The sequence below is a fragment of the Rousettus aegyptiacus genome, unplaced genomic scaffold (assembly GCF_014176215.1).
Source record: "Rousettus aegyptiacus isolate mRouAeg1 unplaced genomic scaffold, mRouAeg1.p scaffold_m13_p_2, whole genome shotgun sequence".
Classification (NCBI taxonomy): domain Eukaryota; kingdom Metazoa; phylum Chordata; class Mammalia; order Chiroptera; family Pteropodidae; genus Rousettus; species Rousettus aegyptiacus.
In genome coordinates this window covers 146,326,281-146,343,847 of record NW_023416295.1, presented here as the reverse complement: position 1 = coordinate 146,343,847, position 17,567 = coordinate 146,326,281, and the positions used below count along the sequence as shown (strand labels likewise).

The 17,567-nt window shown below is 30.7% G+C and overlaps 1 protein-coding gene across 3 annotated transcripts in view; it reads left to right on the top strand.

Moving 5' to 3' along the window:
* The window catches only part of ETNK1 (ethanolamine kinase 1), a 64,979-nt gene that overhangs the window by 26,037 nt on the left and 21,375 nt on the right, over positions 1-17,567 (top strand). For all 3 annotated transcript variants that reach the window (XM_016140515.2, XM_016140514.2, XM_016140516.2), the window contains exons 2-4: positions 2,206-2,465; positions 13,492-13,632; positions 15,703-15,845. In XM_016140515.2, coding sequence (XP_015996001.1) covers positions 2,260-2,465; positions 13,492-13,632; positions 15,703-15,845 — 490 coding nt within the window. In that variant the 5' untranslated portion in view covers positions 2,206-2,259. The remainder of the gene's footprint in view (positions 1-2,205; positions 2,466-13,491; positions 13,633-15,702; positions 15,846-17,567) is intronic.

Here is a 17,567-nt window from a genome sequence, read left to right as displayed (position 1 = left end):
AGAGTGGTCTCATCTGATGTAGGTGTTCTTTGAAATTATTTACGTTCAGTAGAAACTCAAGATCTTGTTATGTGGGCCAGATTGGTGGTTCCTAGCTGTTGGATACCTTTTCACTTATTTTACTTTTTTCACTTATAAACTAGGTTCCTTGCAGAAAAAAAGTGAGAAAACGAACATAAGCCAATAGACAAAAGGTTAAGCTGCTTAGAAACAGGAAAACAAGAAATGAAGATTTAAACTACCTATTTTTATTAAATATCTTTCCAGACATTTTATGCTTATTTATACATGAAATGTTTTTGTAAATAAGTTATGTTATTCATTTATATATATTTTCTCTAGGAATGTATGGTGACTATCATTTCATTGCAAGTGTGTGCCTTTTGAATGATAGAGAAGTTAGGAACAGTATCATTGAAGTTTTATGTTATTTTTATCAGTGTCTGATGTTCAGTAATCTGTATTCAGTAATCTTATCTAGCTCTATCTCTTTTAAGTGCATATGTCTTTATATATATTTCTGTACACATAATATATGATATAGCATGAACAATGAAAGAAGTTTATTACTAAAGGCAAGAGAGAGAATGCATTTGTTATAAACTAGATCAAGAAGGCAATGTTGGTAACTATATAGGTTCTAGTGTTTAAGTGTTAATCACCTACTATTTGCTATGAGGATACAGAAAACATAAATTTGAGTCCTGGCATATGAGGACTATAGTGTTATTTATAAGCATTTCAGAATGTTTTTTATTCTTTATTACAGTAATTGAAATATTTTATCTCTACATTGACATCTGAAGAAGTTACGGAATAGCATGAATTATATGGCATTGTAATAAGAAACAACATGCTTTTCAACACAGATTTTAATAAAATGATGATTGGCATTTAGTTTCAATGGATATGCTTCTTGTCAGTGTCTTCCTACATACAGTCTTTGAAATCTAGGTGGAGAGCAAATATTTTATGTCTCTGCTTAAAATATCTATAATTAAAAATATAGATATTTTGAATAAGTCTCTTTATATTAGCTCATTCTACTTACCTGCTTTAGGTGAATAAAGATAATAGTCAAGCCTCGTATATAATAAAAACCTTTATATAAAAACTTGCCAACCGTATATTAACTTTAGTAAATGCTTTATTTCAAAATTTCATCTGAAGATCTAAAGCTTTTTCAGTTCTCATCATTACAACAGTCTTATTGAAATAGAAACATTTACCCTGTTTTTCAGGCATAAGTTATATGTGTATACATTTAAAAGTTATCCTCTGTCCTTTTTTCCTGTTCTTTCCAGTTGTCTATGAAAAAATGTCTTTAACTCTTACTTTCACTTTTACCACTTGTCCTTTCATTCCAAAAGCTCTTAATTATAATTGGGTAAATAAAAGAGTTAGTTTTGGTTTCTAATAAAGAGGAAAATGAAAGTTAGAATTTTTGAATAGACGTAGAGAACTAATACTGGTAGTCATCTGTTTGCTTTTTAATGTGCCATTTGTGTTCAGTGCTAAAAAAGGACGTGAAGTACTTAACTTAAGGCTCTTGAAAAGTCCCAGAAGTTCCTTTTAGAAAATATTGTAGAAATCTCTACTTACTTATTTTTCTTTAATTAAGGTTGCCCTTCTTTTTTTAGCTTAGCATCCAAGTTTAAATTACGACTCGAATACTCAAAACAATTTCTAATGCCTATTAAGTGACCTTTAAAATTAACGTTAAAAATTCATTTTTTTTTAAGTTGGAGATTTATCCTACTCTAAATTATGGTAGATATTTGTATGTTTAAACTCATAAACATTATTAAAAACATTTTCTTATGTCATATACCATTCTAGGAAGAGGACAGTGACCCTGTCTTCAGAGACTCTACACACATACACACACTCTCTAATTGCAGTATAAGGCAGACTGAGATGTAATAAGTTATTAAAAACATGTATAGGAATATTGGAGATTGACTAACACTTCAGGATCGAGAAAGGTAATGTAGGAATTAAAGGCAAGACAGTAAAGAGTGGAATTCCTTTTCGTATAAATCTAGAATTAAAATTATAGACATGTTAAGAAAAATTGTGTTTAAAGTTCTTTTATATTAAAAAGTAGATATTTTCTTTTAATTATTTAGTAATTTTCAAGTTATCTCATAATTCCTTAGAAGTATGTAATTGCCTTTCCTCTATTTTTTCTTTCTTTTTGGGCAGCTTTTCACAGATGGAATCACAAATAAACTTATTGGCTGTTACGTGGGTAATACAATGGAAGATGTAGTCCTGGTGCGAATTTATGGCAATAAGACTGAGTTGTTAGTCGATCGAGATGAAGAAGTAAAGAGTTTCCGAGTGTTACAGGCTCATGGCTGTGCACCACAACTCTACTGTACCTTCAATAATGGACTGTGCTATGAATTTATACAGGGAGAAGCGTTGGATCCAAAGCATGTCCGCAACCCTGCCATTTTCAGGTACATTTCTTTTTCTAAATGATTTATCCTTTTGAAAAATAAGAGTATTAAGCATACTAAGGAAACATATTTTAAAACTGCCTTTTTCTTTTAGCAACTATTTAGTTAACTTAGAAATTTTCTTTAGCTAGTTTGTGTTTTGTTTTTTTGCCAAAGAAAAACATTTTCTATCTGCCATCCATCGTAATTGTTGACTCTTTGCTAAAGAAAGGACTATAGGAGGTTTTAAATTAGTCTGCTGCAGAGGAACAAAGCTTCCCCTTAAATTTTTAAAGCAGCACTTGACTCAAAGTCAAGTTATACCTTATCACTAAGTTTAGTTACTCAGTTGCTCATATTTCAAAGTTCTTATTAAGATTCTTTTTAATTCTGTTAACACTTCTCTGTACTTTTTAAAATTTTTCACTATTTATTTTTTTATAAGAATGTCTTGAATTTGCTTGATCATTTTTCTAAAACTGCTATCTTTTAAAATTTTCTTTCTACTCTTAAAAACTAGCAGATGAGCTTGAATTGAAAACAGCAAGTTCGTTCATTGTTTAAACCGGAAGTTCTCAAATATTTTGGTTTCAAGACCCCTTTTACAACTCCTAAAGGTTATTATTGAGGACCCAAAGACCTTTTGTTTATGAGTTATATTTATCAGTATTTATCATGTTAGAAATTAAAACATTTTTTAGAAAACAGGTTTATCAAGTGAACATTCTGTTAGCTATAAGCGTGTTGATATTCTCACTCCATGTAGTTTCTTATGCTACACTGCACACTCTTGAGAATGAGTGCAAAAGGTAAATAATATCTTATGAAAATAGTTTTAACTTCACAAAAACCTCCTTAAAGGGTCTTGGGTCTCCAGGGATCCTGGATCATATTTTAAGAATTGCTAAGTAAACACACTGATTAAAATGGAATTGTCTAATGTTATTTATTTTAAACACAATTTCAAATAATATTTTGACGTAGAATACCCAAACCCTAGTTTTTAACCATCAGATATAGTCTCTTTTCTTACATGAATATATTGTCTAAAGTGTATTGAGGGATCCTGATTAATAGATTTATTTTTGTTCTTTAGTGTAAAATTTTTTGTGGTTTTGAGGCTTGTGTACATACATATATAATTTACTTCTAAAACCTCAATCTTATTCACAGTGCTTGAGAAATATTTACATAACAGGATTAAAAACAAATAGATGCTTAAATTAAGCCAAAGGAAAAGCTGAAGTTAAATTCAGATACAACAAATATGTTTCTTAAGATAGTTAGAGAAGGGTCACATGACCTTCTTAGTAACCAAAACAGGGAGGAAAATATTAGTTTTTAGAATCAGTGTCCAAAAGATTTAAGAAAAGAGTTGCTTAAGGCTAATACCATTTTTACTGGTGTAGCAGTCTTAAATGCCTTTGTAAAATCCATAGATTAATAGATTTTACAACGACATTCCTGAAGTGTCTTTAATACATCAATTTAAACTTGCATTTGCGTTGCTGGCAGTGGATAACTGTCTTCCTGTTAGAAGTTCATATTTAGGACATTCTCACCTCGCTTTACTCTGTAGTCATATGATGGAAACTGGACACCTGGAGTGGTTTTTTTTTCTTTCAGTGATAGTGGAAAGTTTGGACTTAGAAGCCACATGAAATTCTATACTTAGGCAGTATAGCTTTGTCACTAAAAGTATTCTGTGAAGCCAGGTTGCTTCAGCTTTGTGAGCTGTATAAATTTGAGCATGGTACTTAAATGGTTTGTGCCTCAATTTCCTCATCTAAAAACTGGAATAATAATAGTGCCTATCTCTGTGATTTTTGTAAGGATTAAAGTTGTCAGTATATGTAAAAAGGTTAAAACAATCCCTGGCATATGTAAGCACTATGTAAGTGTTTAGGTTTTATAAATATATATATTTTTCTCTTAAAACTTACCACACTTTATGCAATTACTACAGAGCTTCTGACAACTTGGTTGTTAACTAAAGAAGTATTTAAATACTACTTAGGCGAATTGTCATCAATATTACTAATCTGTTGGCTTCATTATGCTTTTAGAAACATACTTTTGGATTTTAAATTTTAAACATAGACTTGTTGCTCTTCAGTACTATTTAATATGGCATATTATATGGTGTTCTTTGAAGTGTGTAAAAAACCCATATGGATGGGGCATAGCAAATATTTATTGCCACAGACATACCCAGTACCTTGTTTGTGACAGTACTAAACAGTCTTGGAACTCTTTCCTCCTGAACCTAGATGAGACCTCAGAATCCTTCTGAACTAAACTGTTTTAGTTAATTACTGCCCATTAGTTCACCCTTGTTTTGGGTTTCATTTTAACTTCCTTGAAAAGACTGTTTTATATTAAAAATTGAAGACTTTATTTAACCAATACTAAAAAGTAGTAATAGATATATTCTATTATTGGAGAAGTGATATGTTAATGTGATGATGATGGCGACCGATACTGATTTAGCACTTAATATGCTCTGGATACTGTTCTAAATACCTAATGTATATTAATAAACTCAGCAATCCTAGGGGATGGCTAATATTATAATTTCATTTTAATAGATGAGAAAAATGCAGAGATCTTAAGTATTTTTCCGAAGATCACATGACTAGTAAAAGTACATCCCAAAAGAATACTAATGATGAGTAACTTAACCATTTCTACTTGCTGAGAAAAAGACCATAAAAAGTAAAGGAAAATAGTAAGGTCTTTGTTATACCACTTATGAAAAATAACATGAAAATTTATAGAATTGAAGTGAATAGACTCAAGAAAATGAATGTAGACTTCTATTTGTTGATTTCTGATAACTATAAAATGAATCATTAAGCTTACTATAGAATTTGTTTTAATAGGAAAGCTTTTCATAATTTATAATTTTTTGATCAAGAACACTGAAATTTTGTCAAAGCTCAGTTTACTATTTGATAAAATATCACAAACATGTTTGCATTAAATCAATTATATGACGTTCTGGAAATGGAAAAACTACGGAGACAGTAGAAAGGACAGTGGTTGCCAAGGGTTAGTGGGGAAGGGAGGGATAATAGGATTTTTAGGGTAGTGAAAATAATCTGTCTGATACTTAAGTGGTGGATACCTGTCATAAATTTGTCCAAACTCTTAGAATGTAAAACGCCAAGAATGAACCGTAATGTAAACTATGGACTTCAGGTGATAATGTGTCATGGTGAGTTTATCAATTGTAAAAAATGTGCTACTTTGGTGTTAGATGGTAATAATAGAGGAGGCAATATATGTGTGGGCTCAGGAGGTGTATGGAAAATCTCTAAACCTTCCCTGCATTTTTGCTGTGAACTAAAAAAAAAAGTGTTATTAAAAAATAATTTTTTCAGTATTTTCATTTGGATCTACTACTTTTTTAGAATATGGAAATGACACTAATATAGGCATATACACATTCCTTAAAAAAAGAATACATACTATTAGAAACCAAACGTCAATACTTTCAATTAAATTCTCATATTCGACTTGCAATAGTGATAATTTGAATTGACTCTCAATTTGGAAAAAGAGAAGCAGAGACAGCACTGAGGAGGCTGAGAAAATGGGATAATAGATTAACATGAGTTGGACCCACTTTATGCTTAAGTCTTAATTCAGCTTATGGAAATTTATCATGATCTGTTCTATTTGGACTCTTCTGTAGCAACCAAATAAGTATTGCAGAGACTTTCAGACATTTTTTTTTTTTTTAATTTAAAGGTGTTTAGGAATTTTTTCATCAAGTATTTCTTTAAAACTTGCCTCTCAGCTGGGGATCCTTGCTGAAGTTTGATTAAAAATGACGCAGCAACAGACATAATAGGAGAAATGCAGTTTGAAATGAATTATTGCACATTTTCAAGATACATAACAAGAACGCTGACTTCCAGTGCTGGGGGTATTGTAGTGAACCTGGTACATTGCGGGTTGCAAGTAAAATTGGTAGTTCTCTTTTGGAAATCAGTAAGGCAATATATAGTAACTTATAAAAGAGAGTAATACAATATTTTTTTGTCATGACAACTCTTATATTCAGATATAACTAAGGCACACCAGCACTAATAAGTATTACACTCCTATTGGTATGTTTTGAAAATTGTCTAAAAACATGCAAATGGTTTTTGCAGGGCAAAGAGGGAAAAATTCAGCTTAATAGTTGAACTATGGCTATGATCAGGCAATAATGTGCTTATGTGAAAACTCAGAATATGTAAAAATGAAGTAAACTATATTGTGATGGTAAAATTAGGGATTATTTTTCAATTTCAAAAAAATTCTATTATTATTATAATGCTCTTAATTTTTTATGAGGTTCCAAGAGAGGGAGCAATTAGTATTAGAGGGCATTTGAGAAAATTCTTTGAAGCCTTGAGATTTTTAAACACTTGACTTTGTTGAATATAAGTTTTTAAAATAGCATTTGCCTTGATGTTAGTTCAGTAAATCTTACTTATTGAATCTTACTTAGTGAATAATGCAGAAATCTTTAAGTTTTTATTCTTGTGTATACAAAACAAAAATGGTTTATTAAATAATGCTGTTAATGAAGAGATTTTTTTTATAGTTTTTTCCTGTTACATATAAAATTGACTAATAAAAAATAATTGAAGTGCTCTAATCAAGACTTTTTAAGAGCATTCTTTTTTATGACCATTTAATTAAAATTTTTTTCTTTTGAATTGTAAATTATGTATAACAATTATCGTAATCATTTTTAAGTATACTGTTATATATAATATTATAGTATATAATACATAGTATTATATAGTGTTAAGTACATTCACATTGTTGTGCATCCAATCTCTACAATTCTTTTTATCTTACAAAACAAAAATTTTACATGCATTAAACAAGTTCTTATCCTCCCATATCCTCAGTTTTGTTAGCTGTCATTCTGCTTTCTGTCTCTATATAAATTTGACTGCTTTAAAGGCTGACCGATATTCTATTTTATGTATATATCACATTTTGTTTATTCGCCCATGGATGAACATTTGGGTTGCTTCCACCTTTTGGCTATTGTGAATAATACTGTTATGAGCACATGAACACAGATGTGTAAATAGTTTTTTGAGACCCTGCTTTCAATTCTTTTGGAAATATAACCAGAGGTGGAATTACTGTATCATATGGTAATTCTATTTTTAATTTTTTGAGGAACTGCCATACTGTTTCCTATAGAAGCTGCACCATTTTACATTTCCACCACCAGTGCACAAGAATTCCAATTTCTCTATATCCTTGCCAACACTCACTGTATTTTTTTTTTTACTAGTAGCCATTCTAATGGCTATGAGGTGATATCTTATTGTAGTTTTGATTTTTCTTTCCCTAGTGATTATTCATGTTTTACATGTTTTCTTATGCTCATTGGACATTTGTAATATCTTCTTGGGCGTGGTGGTGGTGGTGGTCAATTAAGTCCTTTACTCATTTTTCTAGTTGTATTGTTAATTTTTTGTTGAGTTGTAGGAATACTTTATATATTCTGAATATTGACCCCTTGTCACATGTATGATTTGCAGATGTTTTCTCTTGAGGGATTGCCTTTTACTCTGTTTTGTCCTTTGATACAGTTTTAAAATTTATTGTCCAATTTTATCTATTTTTAATTTTTTTGCCTGTGCTTTTGGTGTCATATCCAAGAAATCATTGCCAAATCCAATGTCATGAAACTTTTTCCCCTATTTTTTTCTCGGAGTTTTATGTTTAGATTTTTTATCTATTTTGAGTTAATTTTTGTGATTCATGGAGAGAGTTCAGCTATATTCTTTTACATGTGGATATCCAGTTTTTCCAGCACCAACTGTTGAAAAGACTGTCCTCTACCCATTGAATGGTCGTAGCACTCTTACTGAAAATCATTTGAGCATAAACTTGGTTTTATTTCGGTTTCTCTATTTCATTGGTCTATATATCTTGTCTTTATGCCAGTATAGTAAGTCCTCACTTAACATTGGCAAGAGGTACTTGGAAACTGCAACTTTAAGCCAAGTGACATATAACAAAACCAGATTTACTATAGGCTAATTGATGTACAGTTGACCCTTGAACAACACGGGTTTGAAATGTGAGAGTCCATTTATATGTTTTTCTCCCCCCCCTCCCCAACCCCATGCCAGTAAATACTACAATCTTTATATACAGTAAATTTTTTGGAGATTTCCTTAATACTATGGACCAAATGCATCGATTATACTAGGCTGCCATATTGCGGCTTCTTCGTTATCCTGCATTAATCACTATGCTTGTAAATAAATATGAATTTTTTCATATTTCTTCATTTTTGATGTCTAGTGTTAGTAATATGTATAACATTTACAGTATTTTGTAGTATATAAGACTAGTGATGTGTAGGTACTGACAGAAGATTCACCTTGTAAATGGACAACTAAACTTATAGTGTCAATAAATACAGTATAGTACTGTAAAAATATTTTCTCTTCCTAATAATTTTCTTAACATTTTCTTTAGCTTACTTTATTGTAAGATTTTACAGTATATAATACATGTAACATAAAAATAAATGTTTATTGACTTTATGTTATCAGTAAAGCTTTCAATCAAAGTAGACTTAAGTTTTTGGGGTACATGAGGGGTCAGCGCCCTCAATTCTTGTTGTTTTAAGGTCAACTGTATAATGTAGTTAAGTTTTGGGGGAATCAAAAATTATATGTGGGATTTTTATTGTGCAAGGGTGTCAGTGCCTCTAATCTCCATGTTGTTCAGGTATCAACTGTAAATAGGATATAAGTTTTTGTGGAATATATCTGGACACAAAATTATCGCCAAACTTCTAAATAAAGGCCCCCAAACATTTCTAATATTATGTACTGAAATACATGGGAGCTATACATACATTTAAGAAAGATTAATAGATACAAGTAAGAGAATTATTTTCCTACCCACTTTTTCCAAGGTGGGAACCCACTCTGGACAGAACAACTCTCCATTGCAGTGCACTCACATGCTCATACTCACTCAGACTGGGGCAATATAAATATGACAATTCCCCAAATGTACACATCTTTGGGATGTGAGAGGAAACCGGAGTACTGGAGAAAAACCATAAGGACGTGAGGAGAATGTGAGCTCCACATGGTGGCTCTGACTGGGAATTGATTTTTGTTTTTCTCATCAGTGTTGAATGAAACAATGTTATTTGAGCACTTGCTATACCATGGTTTTGGTAATTGCAGCTTTGTAAAAAGTTCTGAAATCAGGAAGTTTGAAATAGAGCTCCAACTTTATTTATTTTTTTCAAGATATTTAGCTATCCAGGGTTCCTTAAGATTTATTTGAATTTTAGCATGGGTTTTCTTATCTATGCAAAAAATACTATTGGGATTTTAATGGAAAGTGCATTGAATCTATAGATCACTTTGGGTAGTATTGACATCTTAATATTACATATTAAGTCTTCAGTCCGCGAACAAGTCTTTCCATTTTTTTGTATAATTTAATTTTTTCAGCAACATTTTATAGTTTTTACTTTATAAGTCTTTTACTTTCCTGGTTTAGTTCATTCATAATTGTTTTATTCTTTTGATGCTATTGTAAATAGAATTGTTCTTTATTTTTTTTGATTGCTATTAATGTAGAACTGTAACTGATTTTTATATGTAGCTTTTTTGTTCTGCAACTTTGTTGAGTTCATTTATTAGTAAAAACTTAATTTTCTTAACAGGGCCATTCTGCACAAATTTCTTGTTTTGTTCAAGCCCAGAATATCAAAAATTTTAGATGAAAATAGAACTTGTAATTAGTACTTATTTAATTTTCTTAGCAAAGCCTAGTTTTTATGTACATAGGTGCTATAATTGCAGTTGAACTATACTTGTTATTTCCATAAGGATGTTTATATTATAAATAGACTTACTTGTTAATTTTTATACAGAAAAGATAGACCAAGTAGAAGTTGACTTGAACTCTGTACTTTGAGAAGAGGCTTGTATTAGATATGTCTTTCTTGTAAAAAGAAAAGGCAATATTTAAAATGGATGGTCACTTTATTTTTGTATAGCAAGACATTGATTTTGTTATAGTTCTTATTATATGAACTTTTAAAAAATCCAAGATAGATTTTGATCCACCTGATAGTGGATAAACCTAATAGTGCGGGGGAATGGGGCTTGGTTTTTTGGTAAATTTCTAAGTATACCAAGTCTGTTTTTCAAGTATCGGTTGTTCATCAAGTATCTGTGAAGTACCTTTTTGAAAGTGCCAAGCTTTAGAACAAATAGAAGAATAAGGTATGGTTTTTGTCCTTTGTAGGATGACTTAGTGGTAGTATTTATCAAAGTTATTGATAAAACAATCTCAACTATTATTGTTATGATTATTTGCTGCTATATTATTTTGCATTTTATAAGAAAATGCCACAAAATATTTTAATTAACTGAATATTTTTTACCTTTTATATAAATGATACTGTCATTTAATATTTTGCCCATTATATAATCTAATTTTAATACACCTGTAGATAGGGCAGATATATCTGTAACTTACTTTAGAAGATATTAATAACTAACTCTTAAGTTTTGATATAGATTTTTTTTGTATTTACTATAGTGTAATGATCATTAACATTTTAGTTTATTTTCCATTTGAGTAGATATAACCTTATGCAGAAATGTGTTTAAACTGTCATATAAAAGTAATTCTCATTTTCATCTGTAATATCAAATTTGTTCAAAGCAGAAAATTATTTGATAAATTTTTGATAAAAATCACTCATTTGGACAATTTTGCAAACTGGTGTAAAACTATAAAAATGGTATTATTCATATTTTAAGATTATAGCAAATAAAATTTGTTGATGTTAAATACCTATTTTAATATATGAACCTTCTCCTGAATCACTAGTCTCATTTGTTTAGTAAGCATTTCTAGAACATAATGTTCTGTTGACAGAGATTGCCTCTTGAATTTTATGTAACATGGATCATATCTTTCTTTAAGCCTGTTGTCCCAACTATCCTTAAAGTTATAAACCCTGTTCTTACTGGCTTAAAATGTATAGGTGTCTCTTCACACATATGCAAACATGTATGTACATATACTTGTATATGTGCATGTGTGTGTGTATGATGTATTTGCATTCTCCTTTGTTTGGTTTTGTTACCACCTGGCTTTTTCCTGCTGTTTAAAGTATCATGCATTCATTTGGGCCTATATGTATATGAGAGATTGGCATAAAATAAATTTCTTTTTTCTCTATTCTTGTTAGACATGAATATGTATTCTTGGGAAAGGCTGGTCAAGTAGTAATTTAATTTATTATATAAATAAAATTTTTTTACTGGTTTGTTTTATATTATGAATCAAAGCACACATATTAAAAAAGGCTACAGATTTTGATGTTTTGTAATGCATTAGGACTTTTGATTGAGGGTGATAATTTGAAAATTCAATCTGACAAGAAAGAATTTATTGGTACATATAACTGAGACAAGAGTGGCAGTTACAGTGATCAGCTGCAAGCTCATCTAATCGGTATACCCAGCCCAGATAGGGCCCGGGTGGAGGTGGTTCCTCTTTTCCTAATAGTTTTAACCAAAGTCAGCAGCTTCAACAAAAGTTCTGGGATCAGATCCTTTTGGCCTAGCTTGGTTAATATTTTCTGAACCAATTGTGGCCTGAAGGATGGAATGCTTTGGGCAAGTTTGTGTCATATCTTCACTCCTGAAGTTAGTGTTGCAGATGGGGTGGGGGGGATAAGATTGAGATAAACCCTATATGAACCACATGAACTAAAATGAGGGAAATGGAAGTTTCTCCAAAGGAAAATAGGAACTTTTTTTGTTATTAGAAACTAGGTAGATAAGAATATTCACTACAGTGTATAGTAAAACTGTTCTTTAATCTCAGATTGGTAAAGGATTGCTATACTGTTAGCTTTCCTGTGTTCCTTAGCTGAGTGGTTCTCAAATGTTTTTACACACTAAAGTTATCTGAAAAGCTTTTAAATATCTTGAGGTCCTGGCAGTACCCATAAATCATAATTTTGGGGCAGTAGTACTCAGGCCTATGTATTTTTTTTTTCTTAAGCTTCCAGAGTTTGATTTTAGTATATAGCCAAGCTGCAGAGCATTATATTAGTGCCCTTCAAACTTTACAGTGGATTAGGATCACCTGGAGATCTTGTTTAAAATGCAGAGTGCTAGAACCTACCTCCAGAGATTGTGATTGAGAGTATATCTGAGGTAGGACCTTGGATAGCCCTAGGTTGTACTATATTGGAGGTCCTAGAACTGTACTTTGAGGAACATTACATAGATTGTTAGCATCTTAAAAATTTGCCAGTTTTAAGTAATTTGTGGATTACTATTAAGTCATTTGTCCACTGACTAGTCTATAGGCTGTTTGGTATGCTTATTCCTCTATTAGCATTTGTTATACTAGATTCTATAGATAACAAAGGTAGCATGGACACAAGTATATGTAGCTTCAAATTATTTTGTGGTTGCATTAAGAAGATTGATTCTGACATAAAATCCTAATGTTCGGAGAATTTATCTTTAACACAGCTATATAAATTAACTCATAGAACCCATTTATCTCTCCAGTTACCTTTCTACTTTAGTTCCTTTTTGCCCTTTAACCTCATTAATTTCAAAGGCTCAAAATTAAAATGACTCAGTTCAGTTTTAAATGTATCTCTGATTCATGTCTAATATATACCATGAAATCATTTGTAATTGTGTATTGTTCTGCTGGGGCCAGACATCGTGCAATTAAAATAGGCCACCTACTTCCAGACCCTGAGCCTCTTTTCGACACAGTATTTAATTGCCCTATTATTTATAGGTTTCTTTGTTTTGATGCTGTAAGCATTTGACTCTTCTTGCGAAAGTTGAATTGGCCAACTATTTTGAATCTTAAACACATAGGTGGTAAAAATGAAATTATGTTCTTAAAAAAATGCATACTAGTTGTTTTAGTTTTTGTGTGGGTAGACATGAACTGTATGATGCTGAATATTTTCTTTTTGTGCTGTTTTGTTTTTAAATAGGCTAATAGCACGCCAGCTTGCTAAAATCCATGCTATCCATGCACACAATGGCTGGATTCCCAAGTCTAATCTTTGGCTAAAAATGGGGAAATATTTCTCTCTCATTCCCATAGGATTTGCAGATGAAGACCTTAATGAAAGGTAAAATTACTTTTTACATTTTAAATGATATTTTACATTGCTTTGCTCTACATATTGGGTTTCAAAGATAACTGCGAGTTTTTGTGTATAAAACAATGGTTTGGTTTATCTTTTTGCATTTGAATAAAATAAGCATTGACTCATTTGATTCACAGATGGCACTATAGAAATAAGTCTTTCTCCATCAACTACTCAAAAAAAAAAAAAAAAGAATACCTACAAAAGCAGGGGATGTGGGAGTGGGTAGAAGTAAAGGACCAAAAAATTCATATAGAACATTTATTTGGAAGTAAATGAAATATAAAGCATGAACGGGTACATTTTTTGTGTAGTGTGAGTTACTGTAGACTCTTTTTTAAAAAAGTTATTTTTGTTCAAAGCTGTTTTGGATAGGCCTAGAGGTCTACATTGGACAGAATAGTTATATTGGAGCGTGAAAAGTTTGTGTTGTTTTAGATTTCTATGATTATTGAAGTCCCTGGTACATTTACTGGTTGAAAGGTTGAAAATACATTTGCTGGAGTCTTAAAACTGACTCCCAAGATTCAAACTGACTAAGGTATTTCATTATTTTTTATATAAAACAATTTATAAATCATTATTTAGAATCTAAATTATATGAACATTTTAATATAGTATAATGCTTGTGAAAAATTGGAAATTTTTGTTCTTTGTATCTGAAACATACACGAAAATTTCACCTTTTATATTTCAGGAAGTCTTTGTTTTAAGAATAACAGGCATATAGGACCTATGGATTGTTTTTGTTCTTTTTTTATTTTTTTATAATCCATTAGGGGAAAATAGCTGCATTGTTCTATTAAGTTTATTTCAAAAATTAGTTTGAATCACTCTGTGTATCTGTTTGTATTTGCAGGTAGTTTTTCAAACTTTTAATTTGGTAGGGATATTATACCCCTTTAACTGGGATAGGCAAACATCTGTAAGTGTATCCAGTGTGCTGAATATTCAGGAAGTAACAGTGTGAAAACAGAAAATTCTCTTTTGAATTAGTTATTTTATTTAAAGATTTTTTGGGGGGGAAACCACCTAAAAATAATGAAGTAGATGGCAATGATGAATGCACAATTTTTTGGCTATTTAAGATAATGCGAAGTTGAGAGGTAGAATAGCATTGTATGGTTTCATAGCACAAGGCTCTGGGATCAGATTATCTGGAATCAAATCTCAGTTTTGCCAGTGAACAGTTTGGTTCTTTAACCTTGGGCAAGTTTCCTCATCTGTAAAATGGGAATAGCAGGAGTGGTACATTTATTTACCTTTTAGGATTTTTATGAGGATTAATTGAGTTAGAATATATAAAATTGTTAGAACACTGCCTGGCCATTTAAGTGGTAAAGAAATGTTAGCTGCTGTTTTAAAAATTATTATCCAATGAAGGTTTTGGGGGTAGGTTTTGGGTTACATTTCCTAGACTCTTTGTGAGGTAGACTTTAAATCCTTGAAGTTAGTGATATTTTGGAAAAGCTGAAGATACACAGTAATTAATAATAGGGTGAAAGCATCCTGTCGCAATAGAAAATAAAGAACTAGATCATTAAAAACAAAATATTAAAAATATTTTTCATATTTTCTTCCATTTTTATTTGTGCTTGATTATAATCATGTTCATAATCCTTTGAATCTTATTACTTCTGTTCATTTCTGTACTTTAAATAAATTCGTGAACAGTCACATCGTTTTGAAAACATAGAAGGATTACTTTTGGAAGCTGTGTAGAAAAGAATGCAGTAGTGGGAAAAATACAGGTAGCAAGCACCTGAATAGGTGCTATATAGGTGATATACATTTTACTTTTCTGCCCTTCATTTTAACCATTGCTCAGTTTCTTTTTATTCATGTTTAAGTTCATTGTAAAGATGTTCCTTTATTCTAGCTTTTGGAATAATTGGCTTGTTTTAATTCAGGAGTCTGTGAAATTAAATAATAGATACTAGTAGATAATAATTCTTAATAGATACTAGTAGATACTAATCCTTAAATTTGAAAAAAAATGTCATCAATATAAATAAGATATAACTTCTTTTTTTTTTTTTTTTAAACTAAAAGGTTCCTAAGTGATATCCCAAGCTCTCAGATTCTTCAGGAAGAGATGACTTGGATGAAAGAGATTCTTTCCAACCTGGGCTCACCTGTTGTGCTTTGCCATAATGACCTGTTGTGTAAGAATATAATCTACAATGAGAAACAAGGTAGGTATGACTTTAGCAGTTAGGTAGAGATGATTTCTTTGATGTTCATAATGGTCCTTTGATCTTTGACTGAAATTTAATTCAAATGCAAGGATTGAAAACATGCATTGAAATCTTTAAAGATTTTCTTTTAGGTTATAAAGTTATGGTAACTATGCTAAATTAGGAATATATATTCTCTCTCTATAAAATATGTTTTTTAGATTTGGCTTAATAGAAACATTTTGGTTCCCGTTAAGCGAATTTTAAATGAAAAATGATAAAATAACTTTGTTTACAAATGTAACTGTAAAACCTATTTGGTAATTCATGGTTTGTAAATACACCTGCTTGTAATGGGGGTTATTGAAAAACAGTGAACTTGCATTGCTTTATAAATAGAGAAATTTTCTCAGTGTTAGCAAGGACAACAGTTATTAGAAACAAATATGTCTCCAGGTTTTCTATTACCCATTTATTATACTGATTTATTAGAAGTTTTGATGCTAAGGAGAGAGCCACAGATAGAGGAAATGTTACTTGTAGTTGTTGAAATTTATATCTACTAAAGTAATAATCAAGGAGCTCTGGTAACGAGTTTTAATATTTTGAGGTAGATAGTGATAAGTTTTGGTGAAATGTTTTCTATGATTGTTTATATCTTTCTGTATTCAAATTCTCTTATGTTTTCATATTTAAGAAATACTTGGTTATATTATTAGATAAAGTGGTTTGAGGTTTGGTTGCTACAGTAGATGCCCTTCATTACTAAATTGAAATTTAAAAATACAATTTTGGTTGAAGGATTAGTGTCAATTCAAAAAGTATATTTGAAACTATGAAGCTACTGCATTTTATAGGAAATCAGTTTTGAAGATAATCGTTATAGTTGGATGATAATTTTGAATCCAAAGTGTTGTGTTGTAAAGATACTAAAGCCAAAGAATTCTGATTAAGTGATCATAATTATGTTAAAGTACTATTTATGACCAATCTTATCAGATGAGAAGTTGAGACTACTCTAATTCAAAAGTTGTTAAGATTTGTAACTTTCTTTAACTTGAAGAAAACCAACCAGAGGACACTGTCAGGGGCGGTAGACTGAAGCACCTGTTTTCAAAAACATATTTGAATAACTTTTATATTTGACATTTTAATGTGGATTGGAGATTATATTATTTAAAAATATGCTGAGCTGACATCTTTTTTTGAATGTCTTGAAGTTTTTGTATGGAGTCCTTTTTTTAAATATTAGGTGTGCTCTAAAACAAGTACTTGACAGTGTCCTTTAATTTTTTAAATTGTCCATTTATTATATATAATTGTCGTAGTATATATGCACTACCTTATATACTAGTAACCAAATCTCAATGCCATTTGTGAGACAAGAGTATTAGTTATGCATTTAAAGCAGTGTTTTAGCTTTTAATTCAGTGCAAGACCTAATAACACATTTTGTATAATGGAATTTCAAGTCAGGGACTTCATCTTACGTTTGAAGTGGACACTCAGCTTTATTTTTAACTGCAAGTTAATCAAAGAGAGTCTATTTCCTTTCGAATATAATTTTAATTTTTCATGCTTTTGTGTTTCTTTTGCATATTCATTTCACAGAACAAACTTGTTTATACAATTGAAATAGAAGGGACCAAAAAAATCAGATTACTTTGTCATAGGTATTAAAAAATGCGTTTTTACATTTTAACCACTTGCTTGTCTAAACTATTGATTAGTGATAAGAAA